The sequence below is a fragment of the Sceloporus undulatus genome, chromosome 4, assembly GCF_019175285.1.
Source record: "Sceloporus undulatus isolate JIND9_A2432 ecotype Alabama chromosome 4, SceUnd_v1.1, whole genome shotgun sequence".
Classification (NCBI taxonomy): Eukaryota; Metazoa; Chordata; class Lepidosauria; order Squamata; family Phrynosomatidae; genus Sceloporus; species Sceloporus undulatus.
Window position 1 is genome coordinate 143,886,246 of NC_056525.1, and position 18,590 is coordinate 143,904,835.

Consider the following 18,590-nt stretch of genomic DNA (forward strand, 5'->3'; position numbering starts at 1 on the left):
ACTGCAAAAGAGTTGTAATGGCAGGATAGTTCTGATACCAGAACTGGCCTATGTAGAGTAGACCTCTAATTTCTGAATACTTACACTCAAATTTTAATTTGACCAAAACATCTCCAAAATATAGATATATTTAAATTTTCTTTTCTTAATGTTATTAAACATTTGGACATAATTGTAGCATAATTAGATTGCCTTTAGAAATATTTTCCCCCGTTTAATCCCATCTTGATGTTAGAGCCGAACATCTACAGTGCAGTGCAATGCCTGTGAAAAGGAGGTGATGCTCTTTGCGTCCATAGGAGAATAATGTCTAGATCAAAGGAAATAATAGTATTTCTTTATTCTGCTTTGGTCATACCTCACATGTAATTCTGTGTCCAGTTCTGGGCACCACAGTTCAAGAAGTGTGTTGACAAATGAGGGGGTGTCCAAAGGAGGGCAGCCAAAATAATGAAAGGTCTGGAAAGCAAGCCCTGTGAGGAACAGCTTAGGGACTGTTTAGCCTGGGGAAGAGAAAATTAAAAGGTGACATGATAGCCCTGTTTAAATATTTGAAGGGATGTCATATTGAGGATGGAGCAAGTTTTTTTTCTGCTGATCCAGAAACTAAGACACAGAGCAATGGATTCAAGTTACAGGAAAAGAGATTCCACCTAAAAATTAGGAAGAACCTCTCGACAGTAAGAGGTGTTTCACAGGGAATATGCTGCCTCAGAATATGGTGGAGTCTCTTCCTTTGGAAATTTTTTAATAGAAGCTGGATGGTCATCTGTCAGGAGTGCTTTGATTGTATATTCCTGCATGGCAGATGGTTGAACTGGATGGCCCTTGTGATCCCTTCCAAATTTATGGCCTGTTACAGACTGCCAAAATAAAGCTGCTTCGGGTCTCTTTGGAGGTATGCTGATTAAATGATGCATGCATCCTAAGAATCCGGAAGCTGCACCAAAGCTGCACTCCAGTGCTTAGGAATGGAGTCTGGCTTTGGCGCGACCTCCGGACTCTTAGGACCCATGCATCATTTAAATAGCATACCTCCAAAGAGACCCGAAGCAGCTTTATTTTGGCAGTCTGTAACAGGCCTATGATACTTTGTTACAGGGATGAACAAATTCATTTTCTTTTAAAAATATTAAATGGTATTGTATTTCATGTACTAATGTAATTAATGATATCCTTTTTCTATACGCTGGTTGCGCCTGGTGATCTTCCTATCCCAGATTCAGAGCATCACTGACGTGTCTCGTGGCTCAATCAGAAAGAAGAGTCGCTCTAGCCCACAATGTATTGCTCAAGATGTAGACAGTCTACTACCTAATAACATTCAAGAAGAGGTAGAAATTGTATCACCTGGTTGATCCCTCCCCATTACCACACTTACAGTGCCACTACAAACCATACTTTTACAAGTTGCTAACTTTAACCTGTTCTTCTAATTCTTACTAACCATTATTTTATAAATAAAGAATAGCAGCTCTAATTGATAAACTGTATTTTTAGAAAATGCTATAAATAAGCATGGTTCAAACGATTTACAATTCTAACTTGATTCTTGAAAAACTAAACAAATTAGATAATTGTATAAATTAGATAATTGTACTGTCGAACAGTAAACTGTTTTGACAGTGGGACACACTCGCTTGGAGAGTGGTGGAGTTTCCCTCTTTGGAGGTCTTTAAACAGAGACTGGATGACCATTTGTCAGGGGTGCTTTGATTCTGAGTTCATGCATGGCAGGGGGTTGGACTGGATAACCCTTGTGGTCTTTTCCAACTCTATGATTCTATGAATAGTTTCTGATGTGTTTTTTTTTAAATTACTTTTATTGCATCACTGTATATATGATGACACACTGGAGATGACAGGATCACTCAGTTCACTTAGTGAATCCATAATTACTTACCCTTACATTATCAGATCTATCTTGTTGTTATTATGTCCCTTCAAATAAACCCCAACCTGTGGCAACCCTAACATTTAGAGAAGGTTTGCCATTTCCTTCCTCTAAGTCAGAGAAACCCAATTGGTTTCAATGGCTGAGCAGGGATTCAAACCCTGGTCTCCCAGAGTCCTAGTCCAGCACTCACACTGCTACACCACTGGCTCTCAGATCTATTTGGTCCTGATTAGCTAGAGAGGTTTTTCAAAAATGTATGCAGGTTGCTCACTGCCATAGAAATGTTTGAGTATTTATCCCCACAATGTCTTACTTTTTACACTACAGAGTTATAGCACTAGATTTCATTTCACTTTCCTTGGCCACATCTTATGGAATCCTGGGATTTGCAGCATAGGGAAGGATATTTAAAATTCTCATCTGGAGAACTCCTCTAGTTGCTCACCAAACTACAACCCCAGGAGTGCGTAGGATTCAGCTATGGCAGTTTAAGTTAATTCAGAGAACTGTGTAGGCGAGATGTAGTGCCTGGACAACATAATTGTATAGTTTCATCAAGAAGATGTGATTTAAAAATTATTCACACATTAAGAAGTATTAACTGATGTGATTTCACATGCAGGATTTCCTTCAGATTACTTCTCTCTGCTTTTATTTCAGTAAAAAACACTTACCTTCTTATATTCTTATATTATATTATCTTATATTCTTATATTCTTCCCTCGTTCTCAGCAAGATATTGCCTCTACTAAGCAATCTTTGGCATCTTAACTCTATATAAAGTTTTTAAAATCTCATAGATTCAGAGGTGATTGAGGTATTTAACTTACTAAGAGATAAACTGCTACCTTCCACCATCATTTCTCTTGAAGTAAGCATTAGATAAATAGTAAGCAAGTTATTTTCTGTAAAATCTTTTGAAACATGAAAAATGAACTTTCTACAAACAAAACAAAACAATGCTTTCTTTTTGGGGCCAGTGCCAATATTATCCATTATTCTCCCCCCACATACACATACTCCTTTGTGCAATTCATGGTGTCTTTTAACCATGATGTAGTGTTATTTCTAGATAGATGTTAACCATGCTTGGAAAGTAGAATTTAAACAACGGTACAAAACACACTGCAGAAATAATCCAGTTTGAGACCGCTAACTATCCTGGCAGCTAGGGAATTCTGGGAACTGAAGTTTTGTGAGACATTTAGCCTTCTTTGTCAGAGAGAGCTCTGGTGCCACAATAAATTACAATTTCTAGGATTCCCTAGCACTGAGTCACGGCCACTAAAGCAGTCTCAAACTAGATTATTTCTGCAGTGTGTTTTGGTCCAAAGTTTAATAATTCTGACTATAAAAGAATGTAGTAAGTGTTAACCATAGTGGATTTCTTAGCTCATATCTGTCCTAGCTTGTGAAAACTTGTCTGAGAGGTGGTTAATCTCTTCTTGAGGAATTCTGTAGTTCTTGCTGATTTGAAGATTTCAACTGAAAATAGCCCTATTGAAAAAAACACATTTAGGTCTTGTGATATGGGATACAGTAATTTGTTTACAGTGTCTGATTTGCCTTGGACAAGTTGTTGGAGAGATTAATGGTTGCTCCATTCCAGTCTGTTCTGGATGATAGAGATTATTCAAATCACATCTAATCCATTTTCAGATCTGGTTATACCATGGAAACTGTCTTGGACTTCATCTGCACTGTAGAAATAATCCAGTTTCACACCACTTTGACTGTCATGGCTCAATCCTGTGGTATTCTTGAATTATAGTTTATTGTGGCACCAGAGCTTTCTGACACACAAAGCTAAATGTCTTACAAAACCAGAATTCCATAGTCTTGTGCCATGGCAATTAAACTGGTGTCAAACTGGATTATTTCTACAGTGTGAATGCAGCCTTGGTCATCTTAGTGGGTGGTCTACTCTAGGATATGGACATAACTAATAATACTATGGAAAGGGGATTGGATTAATTGAATTGAACACATTTCTCTTGAAGTAATCATTAGATACAATAGCAAGCAAGCACTAATATCTGCTTTAGTAGATTTTGTCTTGAATCCTAGTTCTCCTTCTCTGAACAGAACAGAGTTCATATTCATTGATTGGAACTTTACCATTTCCTCCTTTCTCAGCAGACCCTTCCCCACACCACATTGCACAAACATCGCTTGCTCTTGGACTTTGGAATACCCTTGCAAATTGCTTAGATACTGCATAGACACCAAATGGAGTGATTTGGTGGAAATTGCCATCTCCTCACATCAATAGAGAAGTAATTAAGATCCAAGCCTATATTTATATGGAAAGGATACTGTATTGAATATCAGTGCTATTTGGGTGAGATAAAATTTGCAGGATTGCCGTTGAGTCATTATGAGTTTTTCTTTCATATCAGAATATTTGTGTTAATTCAGAATGTGAAATTCTGAAATCCCAAGTAAGGTAGAAATTTAGATCAATGATTTCACAGTTTCCTTTTAAAATATTCATTCACTTGAGTGGTATTATAACTTTCTCTTCAGTGATTTCCTCCACAGGGGGAAAATGTTTCAGAATACAAGATGATAACGTAAAAGCTATAGCAAGCTTTGAAATGCCTTGGAATTTTCGATGTAGAAGCCTTATTCAAAAAGGCTTCTGACATTATTATTATTATTATTATCTTATATCCTGCCTTTCTCCCAACATAGGGAGAAAACGAATAGCAAATTTAAAATAATACATTTTTAAAACAGTGCAAAAGCATTAAAATACATAAATATAAAATTTTAAAAAAGCAAACAATGTTAAAGGTTGAAACAGTTATGCATTAAAATTTAAAAAGTGTTTAAAACTCTGTATAAACCTTAAATTACACAGCATTTAAAGTTCAACCTTTGTCAGCTTAAAAAAGCCTGAGAACACAAGAATACTTTTATTAGCTGCCAAAAGGAGAACAGGGAAGGGGTGTCCCTGGCCTCTCTAGGGAGGGAGCACCAGAGCCTGGGAGCAGTCACCAAGAAGGCCCTCTCTCTTGTTCCCACCAAACAAGCCTGAGGGGGTGATTGGACAGAGAGAAGGGCCTTGCTGAACAGTCTCAACACTCTAATGGGGTCATAAAGGGAGATACGTCCCTGCAAATAACCTGGACCCAAGCCGTATAGGGTTTTATAGATCAAAATCAGCACATTGAATTGTGCCCCAAAATGGACTGTTAGCGAATGGAGCTGTTGCAACAAGGGAGTTGTGTGCTCCCTGTAGACAGCTCCAGCTGCAGCTCTTTAAGCCAACTGAAGTTTCTGAGCACTTTTCAAAGGGAACCCCACATAGAGCACAGGATGTAACCAAGGTATGTACCACTGTGGCAGATCTGACTTTTCCAGAAATGGGTGCAGTTGGTGCACTAGCTTTAACTGTGCAAACACATTCCTAGTTATTGCCAAAATCCAAGCCTCAGATAAATCCAGAAGTACCCCCAAACTACAAACCTCAGTTTTCAGGGGAAGTGTAACCCCATCTAACACAGGGTGAATCCCTTTTCCTGCATTTGCCTTTCAGCTGACCAGGAGCACCTCTATCATGTCTGGATTACGCTTTAATTTGTTTGCCCTCATCCAGTATTACAGCTGCCAGACACCAGTTCAGTACAAGAACAGCATCCTTGGAATTAGGTGGAAAGGAGTAATGGAGATGGGTATCATGAGCATACAATTGATACCTTTCTCCAAAACTATGATCAACCTCTCCAGCAGTTTCGTGTAGATGACATATGCAGATTTTGCTTCTTGTACTTTTAGAATCACAGCTTTAAACCAAACAATTTTTCAGTTTAGCACCACTAAACTCCTATTTGAGATCAGACGTACATTTAGCTCTGTGCCAAATTATACCTTCTCTCACATATTCCTTCTGTTTGGTTTAGCAATAGCAATAGCATGTACAGTACATTTCTATACCACTTATCAGTACACTTAAGCACTCCCTAAGGAGTTTACAATGTGTAAACTGATTGCCCCCAACAAGCGGGGTATTTATTTTAGTGACCTTGGGAGGATGCAAGCCTGAGTTGAGCTTGAGCCCTTGGCTGGTATTTACTTGCAACCTTGCAGTTTGTGAGTGAGTGGCTGCAGTTACAGGCATATAACTACTATGCCACTAGGGCTCCTTTTAGTACTAAGTTTAATTATTTGATTTCTAAATATTTTTCATATTGTAGAATTTTTCATTTTTGTTGTACAATTTGAAAGTGGCACTTCAAGTGTGAGTCCTGTTCCACTCTAAATACCCTCGTTTTAGTTCATAGACGTGTGAAGTGTTCTTTTTGTAGTTTTCCTTCAGTAGATTATGTGTTGATGTCTGAAATAGAAAGAAATACTGTAAAGTTAGAACACTGTAGCTAATGTTACCATTCCCTTTAATATTTTTTTGTGTTTGATGTATTCATCCTTAGTGGTTTAAGCAGATTGAGGATTTTTGGGTAACAGTTTGTAACCTGCGTGTTAAAACATATTAGATACAGTATTTGGTTGTAAGCTTCTAATATGTCTCCTTATTGCATCAAATGGGCACAGTTGTTTGTAGAATTCTGTTTTACAGCTTCATCATTTTGCACTGTTCTGCATTTATTGGAGAGCTTTTTTAAAAGATATATGAAGATAGAATGACTTCTTATTCATAAAATTGAGATGTGTAATAATAACTAATAGTATGCATACATGCAAATCCTGTGTTTTAGGGTACTTAGATAATGTAATTGAGACTTTGGGACGATCAAGTGTGTTTCAGCATTGTATGCAGTGATTTGAATATTAATGTAAAGCTCCTTCTAATTAAGTTGTTGCATATATAGGCTGAGTCTCCCTTATCCAAAATGTTTGGGGCAGAAGTGTTTTGGATTTTGGTGTGGTTTTTTTCCCCTTCAGATTTTGGAATATTTGCATATACATAATGATGTATCTTGGAGATGGGACCAAGTCTGAACATGAAATTCATTTATGTTTCTTATACACATAGCCTGAGGGTAATTTTGTACATAATATGTTTCATTATTTTGTGCATGAAACAGTTTGTGTACACTGAACCACCAGAAAGCAAAAGTGTCACTATCTCAGTTACCCATATGGACAGTTTTGGATTCTGAAGTATTTTGGATTTTGGAATTCCAGATAAGAGATGCTCACCTGTTTGTGTACAGTCATGATGTTTAATAACTCTGTAATGAACATTTTCTTGATGTTTTGGACTTTGTGTGATGGAATTCCCTCTCGTCATCTTCTGACGAGTAGAAAATATATGTAATATGTTCTACGATGCTGCTGTATGCAAACAGCAGTGCTCAGATATCAGTGTGTTGCTACTGAAATGCTACAACTTGTTACCTTCTACTGCCTGCTAGCACACCTATTGTATGCTATATATAGTGAGTATTATATGGAATGCAATTGTGTGATGGGTGTAAACTCTTTTATTACTACTTATGGCTTCACTAGTGATGGATTATTCCATTCTTGGTCTAATCCTCTTGCTGTTTTCTGACATTTTTTAACTTTAAGGTTGAGCAGTCTTTTCTGCTGGGACTAGCCACTTTCCCTTGAAGACCAATCTGTTAGGGACCAAATGCTAGTGGCAGGCATGGCTAACATCAGTAGGAAATAAAACCAGAGCTCTCACTCCCTTCCTTCATTCCAAATGCCAGGTGTTTGTTAAGAATTTCCATGCCAAGCTATTTAAGACTTACCTGCCCTACTGTTGTAAAGCAGTGTGGTTACATCTCCAGGAATAACAACCAGATGGAAAGGGGCGTCTTCCATCTCTCTATTTCCTCATTGGATGGCAACGTCTTGATTTCTAAAATACTTCCAAACTCTCGAAGGAGGAGAAATGGCAACAGACAAAGTCCTCTGAGCTTATTTCATAACTTGGACTTGCATAGCAAGCTGTTTTGATGGAGGAAGAGGAGGAGAAGAAATTGAAAAAAAGAAAAGTGGTCTTGTTTTAAAATTCTGAGCCGAATGCTAAATTTGGACTTCCTGATGATGCTGTGGCAGCATTCAAGGCACCAGGGAGGGAGGATTACGAGATCAGATTGCACATCTGAGCCTGAGAATAGCTTTTATGAGAAATTGCATACATTCATAATGCAACCAAGCCTTGCAAGTTGTACAAATTTGCATTTGAAATGGACTAACATCACCTAACAGAAGAAAATCTATAAATATAGTGGTGGGATGGGAGTAGATTTTCAGAGGAGAGGCAACAAGGAGGGTAGCCATCTATGCACAGCAAAAACTTCGGCCTAGATATCAGACTAATTCAAAAAGAAAATAAGTTAAAAGAACAACAGATGGGACAATCCAGTGTTCTAATGAATGACATGCGCATCATTGGATTATGTAAAGACACAGCTAATCAAAACCCAGTCCAGAGCTTTAAAGGGATAATGAGATAGTTGAACATACATGATAATTTTGGAGGGGGTTGACTTATTTCTGATGTTCATATATATCCATTTGAATGTTGAACCCCTCCAAAATTATTATCATGTATTTTCAACTGTTTGAAAATGATCATATAGTTGAAACAATATAGACAGTTTATCTTAGCAGGTGGTGCTTGATGGTTAACATCTTGCTGATTTAATACTAATGGCAGCTTAGTATATGTTTCACAATTTCTACAGGTATAGCTTGTGAACTGGAACCTCCTAGAAAAAAAATGTGTGTGGGACAGGGTATGGGTATTATGTGTGTATAAATACATAAATAAAGAAATGTATTACTCTTGTCTTTCAAATGAGTACATATCATCCCATCTACTATAGCTTCAGACCCACTATCCACACGACTCACAGTGTTGCTAGTCTCCCTGAACAGGTATTCTATGACTGGTGGAGGCTGTGGGGAGGACTCAAAGAAGAACCTGGCTGTGTCCCATAATTGGACACAGACCTTGGCTGAGATGTGCCAGGGTCTTGGCAGATTATATCAGTGGTCTGTGTCTGGCTATGGGGCACAGCAAGATGCTTCTCTAATTCCTCTCTGCCAACAATGAAATGGCTGTTCAGGGGACCATTGCTGCAAAATCCTGAGTCCTGAGGGGGGTCCAATCATTGTGGAAGGTAGAAGAGACTATCCGACTTCGGAAAGACATAGCAACACATACATAGCCACAGGGTGGACTTACATTTGTGTATGTCCTAACATGATGCCAGCTGTTATGTGAACTCCTTCCTTTGTGGGCCACTTAAATACAGATCTCGCCCCTATTTAGATAAATCTTTAGATCTAAACCATCTTGAATGTGTAAATGGATCTTCTGATAATTTTAAATCAGATATGTGAATTGTGTGGCCCTCCAGGTGTTGTAGAACTGCAGTTCCCGTCAACCCTAGCCATTGTAACCAATGGTGAGGAATGTTGGGAGCTGCAGTTCAACAATGTCTGAGGGCTGCACAGTTCCCACCTTTAGTTTAAATAAACTACCTTTATGCTCAGAGCACATATATTTAGAACATAGAAACATCTTTTCCCCCAGGGGAAAAAAGATGTATTTTTTTCTATATTGTTATATTTTTAAATGACTGTTATGTTTTTAAAAATTAATGTTGTTTTAATATGATAGTTTGTTTAATAATGTGCTAAACTTTCCGTCATCTGGGTTTTAGCTCTGTCTTATTCTAACCTTCTTGTAAGTTGCCTTGGGTTTCGTCTTGGGAGCAAGGCAGGATATTTATATAAAAATGAATAAATGGATGAATAAAGGTATGAAAAGAGGCCTCTGCCAATTCTGTGTTCCCTGACTTGCCAAAAATGCTGATCTTTGCTTTGCTTGTTTGTTTTTGATTAGGCTCAATTAATTCATGATAGAAACACTGCATCCCACTCAACAGGAATGATTAAATCTCACAGTGCTCTATCTACACCAGAAAAAATACAAATGACCTGGACAAAAGAAAAACTTATATCTGAAAAGCACAAAAATAAAGAAACCAGTACAGCAAATTACAAGGATATCTTCAACATGAAGCCGTAAGTAGTTCCACACGTAGTTTAAGTACTATAATGATTGGACTCTGTTAGAATGATAAGTGCAAAGGCCCAAGTCCAAGCATTAGTCCATGCATTGAAGTTTATATCCAGACATTTATTCAGTTACTATTATATAAACAAAGCTACATTCTTCTCAGCATTTTACTTACTCATTGAATCACTGGATACAGGGTAAGTCAGCACTTATATAAGTTCCATTCGTTCAGTGGGTTTACTCCAGTTCATTCAGTGAAGCAATAGAAATTTGGTAACTCAGAAATTATGTAAGTTCCATTGATTCAGTAGGTCTCCTCTGGTTGGGACCAACATTGGGATGCAAGTGAAAATGTGAATGTGCATATGCACACAAACATGAACAGCATACAAACACACACATGCATATATATGTCCAGGCATTTATTATGATACTATTATTTAAGCACATCCACAAATCTGGTGGTGGGACTCAGGGAAAGTCTTCCCTTGATGATCTTAGAATTCTTACAGGTTTGTAAGGGGAGATATGGTCTCAGTATGGACTTAAACTATATAGGGCTTTATAGGTCATGACCCACACATTGAATTATGCTTGGAAATGAATCATTGAAGTTGTTTCAACAAGGGAGTTATAATGGTCCCTATAACTGGCCCTGATCAGCATTCTGGCCAACACATTTTGAACCCACTGAAGTTTCCAAACAGTTTCTAAAGACAGCCTCATGTAGAGTGTGTTACAGTAGTCCAAATGGGTGTCACCTTAGCCAAATCTGATGTTTCAAGGAACAGGCACTGGTGACTCACTATTTAGCTGCTGGCTCACTAGTTTTAACTATGCAAATGCACTCCTGGCCATTACTGAAACTGGGCATCCAGGGACAGAGTTGCTCACAAAGCTTAAGCAGGGTCCCAGATCTGAAAGCTCCTTTTTCCTGCCACATCTCCCTATCACCACCACCACATGCTCTAACCCAGTGGTCCCCGAACTGTGCCCTTTAAGAGATTTTGGACTTCAGCTTCCAGAAGCCTCAGTCATGTTAGCCAGTAGTCTGGGATTCTGGGAGATCAAGTCTAAAATCCCTTAAAGAGCACAGTTTGGAGACCACTGCTCTAACCTGTTGCTATTTATTTTCCTATGGAGAGTTTCCTGAAACCTATTGGGAATCATATCCACATATGCAGCTGCCTTATCTTTCTCCCTATGGATTTTTCTGTGTCACCAAACATATAGAAATCTTGCAACCTGGAAGTGCTATTTCACTTCATCATTTTCCTTTCAATTTTGCTGCAGTAGAATACAAGAGGGATGCCAGTGCAGCTGCAGACCCATGAGAGTTACCCACCTGTGGTTTACAATAGCAAGAAATAACACAACATAAATTCACAACAAATGCACATTGTAAAGACTAAAGGAGTTGAATTTCAGGAGCATTCTGAGTTGGCAACAGACATAAATTAAGGGGAAATGTATGGAATTAATGGCATGCAAGAAACATGAATAGATCTAGAATCATTACTAAAAGACAGCTTCTGTTCTGAGAAGAATTGAATTACTTCTAAGCTTTATTCAGTGAAAGTATTTTTCTTTTACTGGTAAAACACAAATCATGGCTACATTCTTATTTCAGTGGCAATGTGTCACTAGAACAAATAAATGTATGTATTTATTTAATAGGATTTATGTCCCACTTTTCTCCCAAAATAGGATTTAAAGTGAACAAATCTTTCTCTAACCACTAGATGGTGATGTAAACTAAGTAATTGTTCCCTAATGGTGACAGTAATAAAACAAAAAACTCTGAATAACTGGAGAGGAAAAAATAGTTTTCCTTTTCTGTTTGAAAAAAGGCAAGAGACTAGTTGGTATTATATATACAGCAATAAGATAGAACTATGGCAGCTTGCTGCATTTATTATCTGCTGTGGGGGGACGTTCGAAGTGCTTCTTTTAATATAAGTTCTGCTTTTAATAAAAACAATATATTTAATTTGATCCATAATTATACTGCTATAAATACTGCATCTATCATAATTTAGCACAATGAGAACATTTACTAGATAGTTGAAGGATAAATGGTGTTTATAGGAATAATCATGTACTATATTCTTTGAGAAAAAACATCTATGCAAGTTCACGTTAGCTCCTTCTGTACAAAAGGTGCAACTACACTACATCTGTCTTTTTTCATGGAGCTACTAAAGGCACAAGAAAGGAATCCAGATGTATTAGGACAACCTTAGTTATGCCAAGGCATCAAGAATAATGTCATACAGTTGTAAAAAATGATTGGGAGACAAATAATGCATATTTTTTATTGAAAACACAGATATGCTTTAGATTTTACTACTTTATGGGGGTAAAGCCCATAAAAGATGCAATTTATAAATGATTAAAATGTTGAGACATAAATAAAATTCCAACGTATTCTATGCTGCTATACTGGGGGAAAATGTCACTCAACTATGTATTCATAAAGTAATATATTTAAACATCTGTTTCTTTTCCATGTAGAGAATGGGGAAATCTGTAAGTCAAATTTGATTTAATTTAGGTTGTTTTTTCCTGCTTTTCTGTGCTTTATTGTTTAACTGTTGTTGCATGTCTTCTTCAAATTAGCTGCTTTTAATTTTTAATGTGCCCATATATGTTTTAGCATGTGAATGCAATGGCTTAGCATTCCTATTTTTTACATTCTCCTTCTTTTTCTACTAGGCTTATCTCTATTTTATATATTTTTGTTCTGCTTCAGAGTAAATCATATTATATGTCTCATAAAAGGAAGGTCGCCATTTGCCTATATAAAACAATTGACATTTCCTTCATCAAAATCCCAGGAGCATACCTTCCTCTCCCCTAATTATCTCAATTAGCAGATGCACAATAGTTTCTGGATAAGCTAACATTGACATAATTGCAAGGATTATGGCAGTGACACAGAGTGGCTTTTAAAAGGGGGAAATACATTTTTCCAGCCTAATGGGTTTGTTAAGCCATAACATTGTTCATTTTCCAGTTGCTTTATTTGTGAGAATATTGCTGTGGTACTGCTCCCCTCCAAGCTCCCCTCACACATTTTAAAAAGCCAACTATCTTATCAAAAGATGTTAATATGGCTAGACATATCATTGTTGTGGCAGATCATTCAACCTCAAGAAAGTGGCAAGGCAATATTTTTTCCTTTAGCAACATCTTCTATTTCCCCACTTTGAAGTGTGACTAAAGGCTTTCTTCAGCCTTTTTTTATTGCTGACTATCTCCATCATTTTGTTCTTTGATTTTTCTCTGTGAGTCATTATGTCTTTATATCAAAAATCTTTCCGCGGAGCATTGATGTTCTTTCTCTTTTATACTTATTTATTTTTAAAAAACATTTTCATATGTATCCATCCTCTTGTCATCATTGTGTGGCACCTATTCATCCTTGACACAGTAAATGTGATTGGCATGCAGAATCAGATTTTCTGCCCCTTTATTGATTGCACAGAATCCAACTATGCGGCAGAGAATAATTTGTATCCATTAATGCACACATTCGATCTATTATTTCTTCCATACTTCCTCACAGTTACATGTTTGCATTTGCTCTCTTGCAAATTGGTTGTCAGTAGCAGGGGCATCACTAGGGGAGTGCAAGGGGTGTGGTCCATACCAGATAAAACCCTAAAGGGGTTGACACCACTGCTCTCCTGGGCAGAAATGGGATATGGCATTTGCTTGCATCCTTTTGAAATTCTGGAGGGATGGTGTGAGCGGGCTGAGCCTCAGAAGGAGCAAAAAGGAGAGGCCCCAGGTGTTTTTTTAATTTAATTTTAATTTTTTTAGCTTTTTAAAAATTAAAACATCACATCTTACCAAATTTTCACTTTAACCACATGAAATTATGTACATAAAAATACATTGAGGTTGGGCACATGACATTGTAATTTAAAAGTGTAGTTTTAATTTTGCTAGTTGTTTATGTCACAGCTATTACATTACATTCAGTGATACCTGGGAATTATGATTTATAAGTAACATTAGTACAAAAAAAATACTACTAAGGATTCTGCATTGAAGAGGTCAATGCGAGGGTGACACCATGGTTACCGCACTGGGTAAGACCAACCCTAATGACGCCACTAGGTTCATTTACTCTCACAGTTGGGTAAACCAGGAGATAATTCAACCTTAATGTGGGGAAGAGTCCTTTTTATCTGTAGTCAGAAGTGAAACTCTTCAAAATATAAACATGAGAATTTTTAAAAGGAAAGGGCACAGATCTGGATTACAATCACTCATATGATTGTGGATTTCTGTATCTCCACGGTCATGGCAAAGTCAGGATTGCCCATATCATCATATTTCAATTTCTGTGCATGTCTGTGAAAGCTAGACAGTGAAGAAAGCTGATGGGGGAAAAACGAACTCATTTGAAATGTGGTGCTGGAGAAGAATCCAGTAAACCTTGGATTACTGAAAAGACAAATAATTGGGTCATAGAGCAAATCAAGCCTGAACTCTCTCTAGAAGCCAGGATGACTAAACTGAGACTGCTGTTTTTTGTGGTGGTTTTGGGCTATATGGCCATGTTCTAGAAGAGTTTCTTTCTGATGTTTCACCAGCATCTATGGCTGACATCTTCAGAGATTGCTTGCCTGGAAAAAGTTGGGTGTATATATACTGTGTGAGCCTGGGAATGCAGGAGTGATTTGCATGTGTCTTGCTCTGTGCTGATGGCAGGCCTCAGTCTGGGAGGCTAATGCAAAACAGGATTAATGTCTGCTAATTGGTGATCATTGGCGGGTTACAGACCGCCATAAAATACGTATTGACTACGTATTAGGGTTAGGAAGGGGCGGTGCTTCCGCACCCCCCTAACCCTAGTACGTAGTGAATACGTACAATATGGCGGCAGCCGTTCCACACGGCCGCCGCCATATTGACGTAGCGTATGCTGTGCATCCGCACGGCGTTTATGACGTGAGTGCACCATTGGCGCTTCGCGGCATCATAAGTGCGCCGCAGGAAGAAGCTCCATTTTGGAGCTTCTTTTTTGCTCCGCGAGGGAGCCATGCAGTTTGGCTGCTGCGGCTCCCTCGTGGAGCAAACAGCAGCGCCGGCAGACTGCCGCAAAGCGGCGGTCTGTAATTCACCATTATCTGCTGGGAAAGCCCCTGACTCTGAGTGGTTTCCCATTTGCATTTGCTGAGTCCTCATTTTGCTATTCTTCAGGACTGGTAGCCAAATTTTGTTCACTTTAAGTGTTTCTTTTTTCTGGTTGAAATTATTCAGATGTTTGTGGATTTCAATGGCTTCCCTGTGCATCCTGACATGGTAGTGGTTGGCATGGTCCAGAATTTCACATAGTCAGGGGCTTTCCCAGCAGATAATGATCCCCAATTAGCAGATAATGATCCTCTTTTGCATTAGCCTCCCAGCCTGAGGCCTTCCATCAGCAATAGAACAATACACATGCAAATCACTCCTGCATTCCCAGGCTCACACTGTATATATATACCCAACTTTTTCCAGGCAAGCATTCTCTGAAGATGCCAACCACAGATGCTGGTGAAACATCAGGAAGAAACTCTTCTAGAACATGGCCACATAGCCTGAAAAACCCACAAAAAACTATGGATGCTGGCCATGAAAGCCTTCGACTTCACTGAGACTGCTGTACTTTGGCCAAGTCATAAGAAGACATGACCCACTAGAAAAGACCATAATGCTTGTTAAGATAGAAGACAGTAGGAAAAGATGAAGACTGCATTGCAGGTGGATAGAACTGATCAAGAAAACCATGGCTTTGAGTCTGCAAGACCTGAGCAGGGCTGTTGATGATAGGATGACTTAGTTCCAAAACACACTGCAGAAATAATCCAGTTTAAGACAATTTTAACTGCTCTGGCTCAATGCTTAGAAATTCTGGGAACTGTAATTTTGTGAGACACTCAGCCTTCACTGTCAGAGAGCTTTTAGGGAGTTGGGCCCTTCAATTTTCTTATCAAGGTAACTTAATGAACATCATTATTGGGAGTACTTGAGCATAAAATATGACAAAAATAATGACACTTGCTTTTGAGAGCCAGTATGGCATAGTGGTTTGAGTGTTGGACTGTGACTCTGGAGATCAAGGTTCGATTCCCCCTCAGCCATGAAGCCAACTGGGTGACTTTAGGCAAGTCACTTGCTCTCAGCCTCAGGGTAAGGCAAAGACAAACCTGCTCTGAACAAATCTTGCCAACAAACCCCCATGATATCATTATGACCTAAGGGTCCCCATAAGCCAGAAACAACTTGACGGCACACAACAAAGGACACTTACTGTTAACTTAAATGCCAAAGTGAGTTATTGGTTCACTTTATTGAGTGACATTCATGTTGCCTTGTTTAGTGTGTTACACATGGTTAGTTTGATAACTCTGAACAGCATTTACGTCAATAATCACTGATTATCTTTAGTGATCCACTTAGCCTATTGTGTGTGTGTTTGTTTGTTTACATAAGAGAATCCAAAGTAGTATGGGTGATATTTTATTAATACACCAGTTTTTAGCTTCTCTGTTTAGCAATGGCACTTTATACCCGCAATCCCACCAAAAGCCCCACAGAGCAGGAGCCTGAGACACAAGGAAATATCTGTCTCCCCACATCTGTTTGATAAGGTTATCTGTTGCTATGTGCAGTCATGACAGCATTTTGAGATGTTGCCTTTTTCTAGAGAGAAAACATGACTGCATCTTTGGGAAGTGAGGCAAGTGGATTACTTTCCGTCATACAGAGGTGCCCCAGCAGGCTAAAGGGGGTGTCTGAATTCATGAGCCTGTTGAAATAAATGTCCCTTCTTTTGAAATTGCTCTCAGTGAATGACAAAGCCAGGACAGTCTTCTAACCTCGAAGCTGTGTGTGAGATACAAAATGTGGATTCTAATATGCTGAGATGGAATCAGCCAGTTCAAGCCTTGTTTCTATATCTTTTTATACATTCTGTATTTCTGTATCCTTGAGATACTTTTTGTTAGAGCTCCCAAAATAAATGTTTGAAAGTAATTGTAACTGACAGGATTTCAGCATACTGAGAATCAAGTGTTTGGGTTTTCCTTTGTTGGTTAAATCCTAAGGTACAAGGAAATGGGACGTGAACATAAAAAACAACTTTGCCTTTTCTAGAGCAGAGGAGTAGAAGCTGTGATGGGAAGGCACCTCCTCATCCATGATGAAAACAATCTCTGACTATTTGAGGAATGGATAAGTAGCATAGAATATGCACATGTTGCACAAGAATTTCTTTTAGGAAGTGACTGGTCTTAATGCTAGTTTTAAAACAGTGTTCTCACTGTCACTATAAACCCACAGCATGAGACTGGTGCTTGTGCCTTCATGAATTGTCCGTTTCTGTGAGTAGGATAGTGTGCCACAGAGTTTCAGGATGGAGCATGTGCATTTGGATAGCATGAGATTGTACATAGTGGGTGGTGATGACAATATGTGTCTTGCAAGAAGATTTCTGTAAGAGAGAAGTTGACAGTAGTCTTTTAACTTTCTTGAAAGCACATACAAAAACATTGATACTAAATACACAGTGAGATTCATTCCTCCTCACCTTCGAAAGTGAAATGGTGAGCAAAATATATGTAGCACATTCATGGGAGGCCAGGTAGGTTTGATTCGGGGGCTTTGAACCAATCCACAAACCCACGAACAGTTGACTGTCCTTTTTCTTGAATTGTAGGCATTCTGCCATGTTTTTGCCCTCGTGTATTTTTTTTTCTTTTCCAAATAGACATGACATTAGCTGCTGATTAGTAAGCATTCTCTGTTTGTATGGCTTAAGAATGTTTGGCTGCAGCAGAAGCTTTTGCTTTTACTATCAGTAAAATGAGGTCAGCTGATCCAACTTTGATTGTTGCTTTGTCATAGAAACCAGTCCAACGTGAGAAGGATGCATACTGCTGTCAAGCTCAATGGAGTTGTGCTAAACAAGTCACAAAATGCCCAGCTGGTGTTACTGAACATGCCTGGACCTCCAAAAAACAGGCAAGGGGATGAAAATTGTATCCTTTTACGTGTTTTAGGCAAAAAACAAACATACCCAAAAACCCAACAACAAACATCCAGCAACACCAAACATCAAGATTCTTTGATGTTTTTACTGCAACATTGCTACTTTTTTGGAATTGTTCAGAATAAAGTGTGGAACTAAAATCAGGGGATGTGGTCCAATCCATATGCATGAGGTGGAGTGAGAATATGTAAGCTGTTCCTGATCTCTTAACCATGACCAAGGGACTAGAAACATTGCATCTGTCTTATGTCTATTTAATAATATCTTTTTAATATTGCTGAGTTTTGCAGTCCTTAATTTTGCAACAACAGCTCAGTGTGTTCATGGCTGAGCAGAAGTTTGATGTTAATCATACCAAAATGGCTCAGGGAGGGCCACAACATAGTGAAATTGCTTTCCATGTCCCCTAGTGAGTTCTGAGGACATCTGACAGCAAAAAGGAAAAGAGAGAAAGAAAGAAAGAAAGAAAGAAAGAAAGAAAGAAAGAAAGAAAGGGAAAAATGGAGGAGAATGTTAGGAGAATGGGGGTGCAGCCCTCCAAGATTCCCAGGGAGTGCAATGCATCCCCTCCAGTCCCTGATAGTTTCCCATACCAGGGTTATGCCTTGTGATATGAGAAGGAGTAGTTTATATTATTATAG

General features: G+C 38.5%; 1 protein-coding gene across 1 annotated transcript in view; it reads left to right on the forward strand.

Moving 5' to 3' along the window:
- Window positions 1-18,590, forward strand: part of SLC12A7 (solute carrier family 12 member 7) — a 114,342-nt gene that overhangs the window by 94,958 nt on the left and 794 nt on the right. The window contains 4 exon segments of the mRNA XM_042464389.1: window positions 1,221-1,334; window positions 9,726-9,907; window positions 12,417-12,431; window positions 17,805-17,938. Of these exon segments, the coding sequence (XP_042320323.1) occupies window positions 1,221-1,334; window positions 9,726-9,907; window positions 12,417-12,431; window positions 17,805-17,938 (445 nt within the window).